This window comes from Mirounga angustirostris, unplaced genomic scaffold, assembly GCF_029215605.1.
Source record: "Mirounga angustirostris isolate CCGP_5_RB_7025 unplaced genomic scaffold, mMirAng1.0.hap1 SCAF_1, whole genome shotgun sequence".
Taxonomy (NCBI): Eukaryota; Metazoa; Chordata; class Mammalia; order Carnivora; family Phocidae; genus Mirounga; species Mirounga angustirostris.
In genome coordinates this window covers 148482883-148495224 of record NW_026991709.1, presented here as the reverse complement: position 1 = coordinate 148495224, position 12342 = coordinate 148482883, and the positions used below count along the sequence as shown (strand labels likewise).

The window sequence follows — 12342 nt, the reverse complement described above, 5'->3', positions numbered from 1 at the left end:
CACGAACCTTAAGGGAAGTGAGACTTCACTTTGAAATCTCAGCCCTTGTTACTGCATGACTTTTGTCAAGGCATCGTCTCTATAGGCTTCAGCTTTTTTAACTGTGAAGGATATGGAGAGAATAATGCATAAGATAATGGGTATAAATCCCTTGATACGGTTCCCAACAAGTGTTTAACCCACAGTAACTTACAACTCTAACTGGTGGTGTACCCATTCTTATTATTGGCCCTCTCTCTTTCCCCTTAGTCCCGTACTAAGACAAAGCCTAAGCTGAATCCTCCATCACATCTGACCCAGAATCTGTGGACAATTCCCAAACAAGTCCAAGCTCCTCCTTCCTGGGGAACTGCAATGGAGCTACTCCTGGGGCTGGTGAAGAACAAAATGAGGCCCAAATGTTCTCTTTCCCGCCTTCTTTTTGCAGAATGGAGGAGGCACAGGGAATAGGGGAGAAAGTGGGAGGGAACAGAGAGAAGGGACTGGGACTCTTGCCACTGTGTCTTTCTCTCCACAGGCTGGGATCATTTACTATAGCCAAGAACAGTACTTCCGCCATGTGCAGCAGGCCGCGGCCTTGGGCCTGGAAAAATTCAGCAATGACCCTGTCCTACAGTTCTTTAAAACCTACGGGATCCTCAGGGAAGGTAAGGACTTGCCAGTGTTGGCCTCCTGACCTCAGACACTAGCCCAGCCCTCACACTCTGGCTCTACCTGGAATGCCTCCTTGTACCCCAGCCATGTGCCCAAGGGAAGAGTCTCACACTCAGTAGCTAGGTTCCCAGGTTAATCCGCATGGCTCTGTAAGACATATCTAGTTGACTTTTGAGACATCAGAGAGCTCAGCACCCTTGCTCTGCTCCTCAGTGTCCCTATCTGGAAAATGAGTGGGTGGGGGACATGACTGCATGCTTACTGGATGCATCCTAGGCTTGGAAACTGGGAGCTTGTAGTGCAGGAAAGGGAGGAAGGGGGAGGTATGGGTAAAGGCAGGTATGGTGCCGGAGCAGGGGAGGAGCGAGCCTCCCTCAGGTACTGACTCACTGACAGTCAGAAGGTAGTCGTGGGCCGGGGGCTGGCTGAGCCGCCCGTGGCCAACCTCAGTGGACATGGAGGGATAAGTGTAATCTGTGGCTCTTGAGCAGCTAAGCTGAGAATGCCCTGAGGTCCTTCTTCAGAACTGACCCCCCAAATCCCCAAATCCCGGCCTCACAGGTGTCCCTGAGAGTACTCACAGGTACATCTGAGCTCCAAGCCCTCCAGCCCCTGGCAGCCTGGACCATGGTGTCAGCAGCCCCTTCAGGGAACTTGGGCCACTGGGGATGTTTGGACCTATTAGCCTAATGATTCTGGGTGAAGCCAGGTGGTGCCAAGCCTTGAGTCAGCTCTGACAAGGGCTCCCATGCGTCTGCCACAGAGCCTTCTGTCCTCTGGGGACATAACCACGTGGGCTCTTCTTTGCAGAGCACATCCAGGATGCCATCAGCAACCTGGAGAGCATCCGGAATCATCCAGATGTGTCCTTGTGCTCCACCATGGCCCTCATTTATGCTCACAAGTGCTCTGAAACCATCGGTGAGTGCAGCAATGCCCAGCAAGGCCTGGCCCCACTGGTGGAAGACAGCCCCACTCCAGAGCGGCGCCCCCCCCAGGGGCTGCCATGGGAGGCGATACACCAGTGACAGCACATGCCGTTGGCCCGTGAGGAGTGGCTTCCCTTCTCTCCCCTTGGGGGCCTCAAAGAAGATCCCGTGCCCAGGTCCTGCTGAGTGGGAGCCACGGACAAAGAGCATGAGAGTGGGAGGGGGCCTCCCTCCAGATCCCAGGAGTTGGGAAGACACCCCGCTTTCCTTTGCCCAGACCCTGCTGAGACAAATCAAGTTGATGTAATTACTCCACCCCTAACGTCCATCTCTCTAGAGTCAGGGAAAGATTCCAAGACACTACAAACAACTCTTTCCCCTCTCGGGATGGACTGTGGGCCTGAGGTAGGGGATTCCGTTTGGTCTGCCTACTCGGCAAACTGCTGGGCCCAGGGGAGAAAAGATAAACCTGGGACAGCAAACCCAAATCCCGGCGTGGGCGGCTCCTGTGGCCTGCAGGCCCCGGGCTGGCGTGTGGTCTGCTGCGCGCTGAAGGACCTCAGAGTGGCCTCTGAGAGGCAGCTCCCGGGGCCCTCAGTGCCTCCCGCAGGACCAGGCAGCCCTCCTCCCTCTGACTCGCCCTCTTCCTCCTCTCGGATTCACAGACCGAGAAGCCATTCAGGAGCTTGAGAGCAGCCTGAAGGAAATCCGCAAGACAGCCAGCGCAACGGCGCTCTACTATGGCGGCCTCTTCCTCTGGCTCATGGGCCGCCATGACAAGGCCAAGGAGTACATCGACCGCACCCTGAAGATCTCCAGCAGCTCCAGAGAGGTACCTGCCTCGGGCATCGAGGGGACAGAGCTGCAGAAAGCAGCACCTGAACACATCCGAGTGGGGTGGCCTTTACTCCTGCGGAGCACCCTGGGACTGGGAGAGGGCCGCACCCGGGCACCCACAAGACCTCAGGTCTCATGGGAGCCCCCACCCACGTTGTCTCAGGGTTTAGCCGAGTACACGCTGGGATGTGTCCAGAGTCTAATCTGCAGACAGATTAGCCATTTTGTGGCCTGGACTGTATATTTTTTTTAATGTTTTTTAAACCTTTTTTTTTTTAAGATTTTATTTATTTATTTGACAGAGAGAGAGAGGCACACAGCGAGAGAGGGAACACAAGCAGGGGGAGTGGGAGAGGGAGAAGCAGGCTTCCTGCCGAGCACGGGGCTCGATTCCAGGGCCCCGGGATCATGACCTGAGCCGAAGGCAGACATCTAACGACTGAGCCATCCAGGCGCCCCTGTACTGCATATTTTTTAAATCTTGAATTAGTTGCCGACATTTAGAAATCAAAAGATTTTTACCTAAAAGCCCAGATTTCCTGGTTCTTTTGGAAAACTAGATGAGTTGGCTATGCTGGGCCTACCTTCCCTCCTTGTAGTGGTCTGCTGGATATCAGTGGTGGCCCATACAGTAGATTCTCACATGTGGTGGATCGGGACTAATGGTAGAGTTTGAAGCCTCAATCTAGGCTCAGTCTAGTCTCCACCTTAGCAGGGGATGATCTCACCCCTCAAGGGGGTGAAAATTGGTTCCCCGAGGAGGGGGTGAGAAAAATCTTACTGTTTATGTACAAAACATAGATTTACACACTGCATAAACAGATAGTGTATCTGTGATATTAAAATGTCTTGGAAGGAGAGGAAATGATTAGGGAAAATGTCTGAAAAGGCTCCTTAGGAGGGGAGCGATGGGAAAGAGTTGAGAAACACTGGTCTAGGGCATGCGGGATGCTTCAGGGCAATGGTCATCCAAGTGCCCTGTGATCTCACCTCCCAGGCCTGGCCACCCATCTGCCAGCAGAGGCTGGGTGAAGACTGGAGCAGAGCCTGCAAGCCCTGGAGCTAGAATGGCTCCTGCTCACCCCCCAAGAAGGCATTCCCGCCTCCCACGCAGTCCAGGCCCTGTGCTGGGCTAAGGCGTGGAGAGAGCAGGAGAGGCTATGCCCAGTGGCCCATGGTGGCCTCCTGATCCCAGTGTAAACAGGAAGTAACAAGACAGGTGGGAGTATGTCAGTAGGGGCAGCAGAGCCGTGGGGGTCCCGGGGAGGACCCACCTTCAGCCTGGAAGGTCTTGGAAGGCCTCCGACAGGAGGGTCCCCCTAGGCTGAGTTTGAGAGACTTGAGGGAGTTAATTGGGGGAAGGGGTTTGGTTGGGAGTGCTGTGTGGGCACAGAAGCAAGCAGAGCCAAGTCCTGGCAGTGGGAGGGAGCAGGGCTGCCCTGGGGTCTGCAAGTAGGTGCGCCTGGTGGGGCCTCGGGGTGCAGAGTGTCAGGGGTGGGACACAAGGTGGGCGGGCAGCCTGGGCCAAGGCTCTGCAAGACCAAGGACTTCATCTTCTGTCTTGTTCTGATCCCAGAGCTATGTGCTCCGAGGCTGGGTGGACCTCACCTCAGACAAGCCCTATACCGTGAAGAAATCCATCAAGTACCTGGAACAAGGAATGCAGGACAGCAAAGATGTGCTGGGGCTGATGGGAAAGGTGGGCAGTGGGGGGAGGGGAAGGATCCCTGCCTGGGCCATTGGAGCCAGGGACCCTCTGTCTCTGGGCCCTCACCTGGCCGATGAGGGGCGGGGACCTGGAGAGGGTCAGGGTCACACAGCAGCCCAGGCTCGGCTCTCACGATCCTGCCTGCTCAGTGTGAGTCCCTGTCTCGTTCTGCATGGGGTCTTCTCAGGGTCTGTCCTTTTTTCTCCACATCTTTCTGTCACGCTTTCTCTTCTCACCTGTTAAGTTCAGTTGGCCATAAGAGAAAGGAGATACGTGGTTTGTGTTGTCTGATCTCAATTTAAATTAAGTTCCTTTTTTCTTATGTGACCCCCACTGGATCAATGTATGAAGGAAAAGCTAGCCCTCTTATTCTCTTCTCTTAGTATATATCTTATTAGAAAATGAGTATGTACTCATTAAAAAAACAGAAGGCTATAAAAGTCAAAAGACGAATTAAAATGATGTCCTTCATGCTCCCCCTCCAAACAACTCATGTGGACGTTTTAGGGCCTTAGTGTTTTCCAGTCTTTTTTCTATGCATGCAGTTCAGGGTGTGCCTTAGAAGGCACTGAGCACCCTCCACAGGGAGGGAAACAGGGTTGTTGTTATTTAATTTAATTGTAATCATAAGACATCTTATCATTCGGTTTCCTTTTCTTCCTGTAAGATTTTGTCATAAGCCAATGTCATTTTGAACAGCTCCATCAAACCAATCCCCTGTTGTATGGACCTCATATAATTTGCCAACCCAATCCCCTATTGTTTGGACATGGAGATTGTTTCCAGTTTACACTTAGAAATGAGTGCTGCAGTGAGCACGTGTATGCATAAATCTTTATCTAGAACAATCCTCCTCTTGTTTTTAGTAAGTCTCTTGAGGGCGGGTTATCGAAGGTCTAACATAAGCTATCCTTTTCAGAGTCCAGTTTCAAGTCCTTGGGGAGCATTGCTCTCTGCCCCTCAAACACCTGGGTCATAGCTCATTCAGGAGAACCTGGTGGCGCCCATTGGCCTGCAGAGGCCAGAACCCCAGCCCGGTGGGCCTTGACAGAGAAAAAGTGCCACAGCCCCCCCATCAAGGGTGTTGCCTGCAAGCCCGAACTGACCCTGGGCCCCAGTGAGCAGTTTTCAGTGATAAGCTTCAAGGAAGTGAATGGCAAATGAGTGGGCCATTTGTGGAACTGGAAAGTGCCCAGCACCTTCAGGTCTCCCCCTAGGGTGGCCCGTATGTGGCCTTGCCGTATCCCACACCTGCTAGGGCTCCCCTATCTCCCCAGAACCCTTGCCTTGCCTGTCCAGGAAGCCAAGCCTGCTGTGGACTTTGATCTGTGACTCTGAGGGATGACTCCTGCCCCCGGGGCTTGGAGGGATTCCCTGGCACAGCTGAGGGGCCCTGCAGCGCCCCTGTGTCAGCCTCTGCTCCTGTTCTGGTAGAGACCCTGACACCACCCCCCCCCGCCCCCCGCCTGACCTCCCTTCCTGGGCACTGATGGAGGCTCTTCTCTTGGGCTTCCAACAGGCAACCTACTTCATGTTGCAGCAGAACTACACGGGGGCGCTGGAGGTGGTGAACCACATCACCATCACCTCAGGGAGCTTCCTGCCTGCCCTGGTCCTAAAGATGCAGCTATTCTTGGCTCAGCAGGACTGGGAGCAGACGGTCGAAATAGGCCACAGGTGAGGGGCGGGGGTCAGCCGACACCACCGCACCAGCATGCTGCTGCTGTCCTTTTTTTTTTTTTTGGCAAAGCCAAGGGTCCTCATGTGTTCGCATCTTACAAGCTGGGGCATGGGAGACATCATGTATTTGATGGAACAAGACATAAAAGTAAATATTGTCAACAGAGGAGGTATGAATAGTGATGCGATCATATGGCGGGGGGACAGGGAGGCCTCTGATGGACAAAGAAATGGGCGTATCTAGAGGTATAAGCACATTATTTAGGAGACAGGTGGAGGGAGTGACCCAAAGAGCCCAAAGCAACCAAGGTTACAGGGCGACAAGCAGTTTCCTCTAAAGAAGTGGGGGGTGGGTAGGGAAGCATAAAGGGACTGTTGCATTATTTAATTGTTTTAAACTATGGGTATGATACACTGTAATAAAAACTTCAGGGGGCAAGGTTGTTGGTGACCGGGAGAAGACTTTTAGCTGAGGCTGGGCACATCAGCTAGACAGTAAGAGCTGGGGAGCTCCTGGGGTTTGTGGAAGCCAGACACCAAGTTGAGGTGACTTTGGAGTATTGTCATTGTCAATAGAAATAAAGACCACTTGGAGGGGGAGGGATGTTTGATGCCAGGTTTTCTGAGGATGGACTTTTCTAGATAACTGAAGCTTATCTCTTTAAACTCTGACGCTGGAACTGTTTTTATTAAGTAATTCTAAAATGCATGCTACTCATTTTCTTCCTAAAAAGAGTTAACTATTTTTTTTCTGAGTGACCACAAGTCATCACTATGAATCATTACTAAATTGTGCTAGTCTATAGCACAGCTCAAAACCAAAACAAAACACAAGCAGACCTCTTTCTTCCCTGTGGAGGGATGGTCATTCCTCTGACCATCATCCCTGGAATCTGTGTCCCAGAGAGAGGCTCCCGGTAGCAAATGAACGCAATTCGGGCCTGCTCAACCCACAGGGGCCCCCTCGTGCAGCGCCTGTGTGGGCCTCGGCTTCTCTGTCCCACAGTTGACACCTGGCCAGTGTCCTCATCAGGAGCTGGGTCAAGACCTTGCTTTGGAGGCTTGGCCTTCAGCCAGCGGGATCCTGGGAGCACCTGGCTGAAGGCCACAACCATGGTATGCGCAGTCTCCCTCGCCCAAGGCCCTGCTACCCTACCCGAGGGGAATAGTGTTTAGGGCCAGTGGGCTGAGTCCCACACCCAACGCCTGCCCTTGTGGGGGTGTTCCCCAGCTAGTGGTGTTCCCAGAACTCCCCCATTGTTTTGTATTTTTAAAAAAATTTTTAAATGTTTTTTTAAAGTTTGTTTATTTTATTTATTTACTTATTTAAGCAATCTCTATGCCCAGCGTGGGGCTTGAACTCACAACCCAGAGATCAGGAGTCACGTGCTCTATGGACTGAGCCAGCCAGGCACCCCGCCCCCATTGTTTTTAATATCTCTGCCCCCTCTAGGTGTGTTTCTCTTTCCATCCCTAATATTATTTATTTTTCCATTCCCTCTTATTTTTCTTTGTCAACATTAATTTGTTTCTTTTATTAGTCTTTATTAAAGACCCAGCTTTGAGTTTTGGTGTCTATCACATCTCTGTTTTCTGTTTCATTAATGTCTGCTCTTTATGGTTTCCTGCCAACTCCTTCCTATGGGGCTGTTCTGCTCTGGTTTTCTAACTCTTGAGTCGGATGCCTGGCTCATCCATTCTCAACTTTCTTTTAGAGTATAAGCATTTAAGTCTGTGCATGTTCCTCAAGGTACCATTTTAGCAGTATCTACAATTTGGATGTGATATTTTCAGTATCATTTGGTTCTAAGAATTTTCTAATATCCATTCTGATTCTTCTTTAGTCCATAAGTTATTTTAAAGTTTGTTTTTTTTTTTTAATTTCCAAATGTATTTGGTGCCCAATACTTTCAGAATCACCATAAAGTGTTAGAACCGTTTGAATGTTGACTGCCTTGTCGATGCTGGTGGAATTTTGGGTGTTAATTAGAGTAACCCTCTATGAAGCACAAGGCCATCCCTGACGAGGCTGAAAAATAGGAAGTTTCCTTTAAAGAAACAGAATATTGAAAACCCCATAGTATGTATGACCAGAAACTGTGTCTTCACAATGACACATGATGGAAAACAAGCTTCCCTTTCTATCATACAGCCGCAGATGACCCCCCAAGCATCTCTCCACCACCCTGGGACCGTGGGACCATGGACAGTACCATGATCATGTCTATGATAGTTGGAATATGAATAGGCTTCTGTCACAAATCACCCCAGACACATGACTTAAATGACATTCCTCTCTCAGGTAAAAGTCTGGGTGGTTGTCCAGGACTGGAACAGCAGCTTAACTCTGTAGGGTCCAAGGCTCCTTCTGTCTTGCTGCTCTACCATTCCTAGGATGTGGCTCACATGGTCCATGTTTCAAGCCAGCAGGAAGGAGGAAAGAGAAGAAAGAGAAGGTGGGCTGTAAGAATACAGCTAGATGTCACCTGGGGCACTTGCACTCATCCTGTTGGCCAGAACTTAGTCACAGGGCCACACCTAAGCTGCAGGGGAAGGCTGGGAGATGTAGTCTTTGTTCTGGGTAGCCATGAGTCCAGCCAAATAAAGGAGTTCCATAATTAAAAGGAGAAAGGGAGACTGGATATTTCCAGACAATCAGGAGTGGCTGCCGCACCATTCTAGCCTGGCCTATGAATACTCTCAATTCATGTGACTCCTCTTCCTATTTCAGAATCCTAGAAAAAGATGAATATAATATCGATGCCTGCCAAATCCTAGCTGTGCATGAGCTTGCAAGAGAAGGCAACATGACCACAGTAAGTTCTTTCAAGACTCAGGAGTTGGGCCTTGAAACAAGCACAGCCTGGGCAGAAGCACTCTTAGCACCCCCATCCCCAGGGCCTCGGAGGGTGCTCCCTGGATCTCAGCTCCCTCCCTTCTCCCTCACCTTGTACTCCCTATAAGGAGGTCAGGAGGTCTGCTCTGGTTTGCTCTTTGGGCGGGCAGTGAGGTTGATTCTGGTTCTGCCCCGTGTTACCTGTGTGAGGCTGGGCAGGTTCACCTGGAGAAGCCTCAAGCCCCTCATTCGTAAACTGGAGATACCTCCAATCACTTTGTGAGGTTGGTAGAAGGACTACGTGGGATGACATGTGGGAGAACTTGGAACAGTGTCTGATTTCGGGAAATGCCATTTTTTAAGGAGTAGCTGAAACCGCTCAGGTATTGGCCAGGTAGAACCTAGCCCCAGACTTGCTCCTAAGCCCTGTAGTTTTCCAGAGAAACCCAAAACAGTCTTCAAACACAGCCAGACACATCTGGAATTCTTCATGAAAACCTTAGTGCCCGGACAGGTTTTAATTTTCAAGAAGAGTGTGTTTCCAGCCACAACATTGCCTTTTGAATAAAAGCATTGCCTCTGTAAAGAGTGACAAATCAGGAGTCTGTTAGCGTTTCATGATGGGAAGAGGAAGTTTCTGGTTCCTTCTGCACAGCTCTGAGACTATGGGTTTTGTGGGGTGGGGTGAGATGGAGGGTACAGTCCATATTTGGGAGGAACCCTCAACAAGGGCCCCAGCGCCCTCTCTGGATAGGAACAGGAGGAGAATGTGCCTGTCCTCAGCTCCGGGCATCCCCAGAGCCCTGGGCAGTCCTTCCCAGGGCCTGGCCTGAGGGTTAATCCCAGCGGCAGAGTTAGCATTAATGCCCCTCCTTCACCAACCCCCACCTCAACCCCTGGGATTTGCCCCTGTCCCCAGGCCTGGCTGCTCAGTGCTACCATTGCTCACATCTACTGAGCAGAGTAGTCCTGCCCCATCCAGGGTTTCCCGTGGCTCTTGAGTCAGCCCACGGCCTGGTGGGCTGCTGTGTAGGCACTGTGACAACTGTCTCTGGCAGGGGCGGGGGTGGAGGGGGCCTGAAAGGGCAACTTCTCTTCACAAATCCATGAACAAAGGGGCAGTACCAGCTCTTGGCTGAGCAATGCTCCCGAAAGCTCCACCTACAGGCCCACCCCAGTCCAGCTGAATCCGAATCTCTGGGGCTGGCTCCTGGGCGTGGGTATTTTAAGATCTCCCAGGGAATGCTGGGGTTGAAACCTCTGCCCAACTCCCATTTTATATATTACCTTTGACCTTGTCTGTTTTGTCCCCCACAGGCTGCCAGTCATGTTAGAAATCTGATTAAGGCACTGGAGACAAGAGAGCCTCAAAATCCAAGCCTCCATCTTAAAAAAATTCTTGTGATTAGCAGGCTGGTAAGAAGGTCCTTTCCAGGTTTCTGAATCATGCTTCTTGCTGTGTTCCTAAGGGGAGCACTATGGCCCCCTGGAAGCTGCCTGGATACCCTGTCCTCCCCTCTCTGGCTCAAACTTGGCCTCTCGGGCTGGTGGCCCATACCCAGCGGCCCCTACCTGCCTCTGGCTGATAACTGTATCATGTAGGCTCTGTATCTGGGCCCAAACGCTGCTCAGACACACTGTAAAGATCAGCACGATTGAGGCTGGAAGTGCTTTTAGAGTAGGAGGTCCCTCATTTGGGGGAAGAGGGCAGTATTATGGCTGTTACACAGCAGAGCCGTGCCCGGCCGTGGCTTGGGGTGCAGGGGCGCCCGACTGCCATATTCTCTCTGTGGAAGTGACCTGGAAAGGCGGGCCTGCCTGTACCTCTCTGAGCAGACCAGGTGCAAACGGACCAGGTTGCCAAACAATCTGTCTCTATCAGACCCTTCAGCCCCAAAGCAATATTTACCAGAAGGAATTGCTGCAAAAACCGGGGTAGCTCCAGGGCCTTGGGAACCAGCCCATGGGGTCAAATGCCATGGGGACACCATCTCTCCCGCAGAGACACAGATCTGTGTCTGATGCTCTCTGCTCATTCTGCACATCTGGCAGGGAACATGGCTGCTCACAGTCTTCGGAGCCACTTCCCGTCAACGGGACACAAAAGAGCCTCTCTGACCCAGCCTCAGTTTTTGAAAAACTTGGTGACTTGGACCAATTATTGTGGCCAGACAGGAGATGGGCCCTTTGGAGGGCCCTGTGCCTGGAGGCAGGTTCCACAGATGTGGCCAGGGTGAGGTTCTTTGGAAGCTGGGCAACTGCACAGACCCATCTGTGGGTCGCAGGCAGCCCTTAGGCTCTCCTGAGCAGCCCCAGCAGGCCTGCCGAAGCGTCCCCCGATTCTGACGTGGCCTTGTTCTGACAGGCTGGACTGACTGGTTTCCCTGTTCCCATGTGTCCGTTCCTTGCAGTGTGGGAGGCACCAGGCGATTCTACGGCTAGTGTGCAGCTTCATCGAGCGCACATTCATGGCCACACCCTCCTATGCCCATGTGGCCACAGAGCTGGGCTATCTCTTCATCCTGCAGGACCAAGTGAGGGAGGCATCTCTGTGGTACTCGGAGGCCATGAAATTGGACGAGAGCAGTGTGGCTGCCTTGACAGGTCTATGCAGGTTGGGCAGGGTGGGGGGGCGGGGTGAGGGGCGTGGGAAGGCAGGTAGCAGGGTAGCCTCCGTGGATCCAGAAGACAGGTGCTGAGAAGCATTCTCCCTAGAGGGTGTGTGAGTTTGGGCATACATTGTATGATCGGGCGCCTTTCCACGACATAGAAACGGAAACCCATACTCCAACAGAGGCAGAGATGGGGCAGCTAAAGACATGAGTAGACCGATTTTTCCCCCAGAGAGCTCCAGGAAAAACAGAAATTAAAAAAACAAAAACAAAAAAGCAAGCTCAGGGTCACTGGAGGCTGGGAGCAAAACAGGCCGTGGGGCAGTGGGCGAGAATGCAATCAAGGAGGCAATTAAGGGGGGTGGGGCAGGAGAGAGCGGAACAGAGCCCCTGATGCTTCCCACCACCACCAGAGACGTGAAGGACAAAAAGACTTGCTGCTCCCCACACAGGCCACATCCCCTGACATTCCCCCACCTGGCTCAGTCCTCCCCCACTTCTTCATTCAGGGGAGACCCCCAGCCAGTCAGCCAGAAAGGCAGTCCACCGGCCTGAATGGCCATCCCACATGCCAGCACAGGCGAGCCCTGTCAGGTGTGTGCTGGAGTCACCCTCTCATCTGACCTGTCTCGGAAAAATCAGCGACCTTAACAGTTTGGGAATTGTGCCTCAGCTGCTAATACTCATCAGTCTAGTCCATTTGTAAATCTGCTAACAGTCTGAAAGAGGCTGAGCCCTCTGAGGAGTGAAGTTAAAGCCGGATACAGACAAGACTTCCCCTCCCCTACTAATACACCTCCGGTGTTTGCAGAGGCTATAACATCAGTCAATAAGTAAAGAACAGGCTACTGTGAGAAAGGTTATAGGGAACAAAAAAGTTACTGAAAATTAAAAATACGATTGCAAAGTACAAAATTCCATTGATGGGCCAAATGGTGGGATGGATAGGAGTGAAAGCCAAGGTGGTGATTAGGAAGACAATCAGGAATAAATACACCAAAATGACCAGGAAATATCTATAAAGGAGGAATAGTAAGAATAGACGGATTTGTCTGCCCAAATCCAAAACACATTAGGAGACAACAA

The 12342-nt window shown here is 51.7% G+C and overlaps 1 protein-coding gene across 1 annotated transcript in view; it reads left to right on the top strand.

Moving 5' to 3' along the window:
- TTC21A (tetratricopeptide repeat domain 21A) overlaps positions 1 to 12342 on the top strand; it is a 31707-nt gene that overhangs the window by 973 nt on the left and 18392 nt on the right. Inside the window, exons 2-9 of the mRNA XM_045904024.3 lie at positions 518 to 647; positions 1465 to 1575; positions 2249 to 2415; positions 3997 to 4119; positions 5648 to 5805; positions 8540 to 8624; positions 9962 to 10060; positions 11056 to 11248. Of these exons, the coding sequence (XP_045759980.1) occupies positions 518 to 647; positions 1465 to 1575; positions 2249 to 2415; positions 3997 to 4119; positions 5648 to 5805; positions 8540 to 8624; positions 9962 to 10060; positions 11056 to 11248 (1066 nt within the window). The remainder of the gene's footprint in view (positions 1 to 517; positions 648 to 1464; positions 1576 to 2248; positions 2416 to 3996; positions 4120 to 5647; positions 5806 to 8539; positions 8625 to 9961; positions 10061 to 11055; positions 11249 to 12342) is intronic.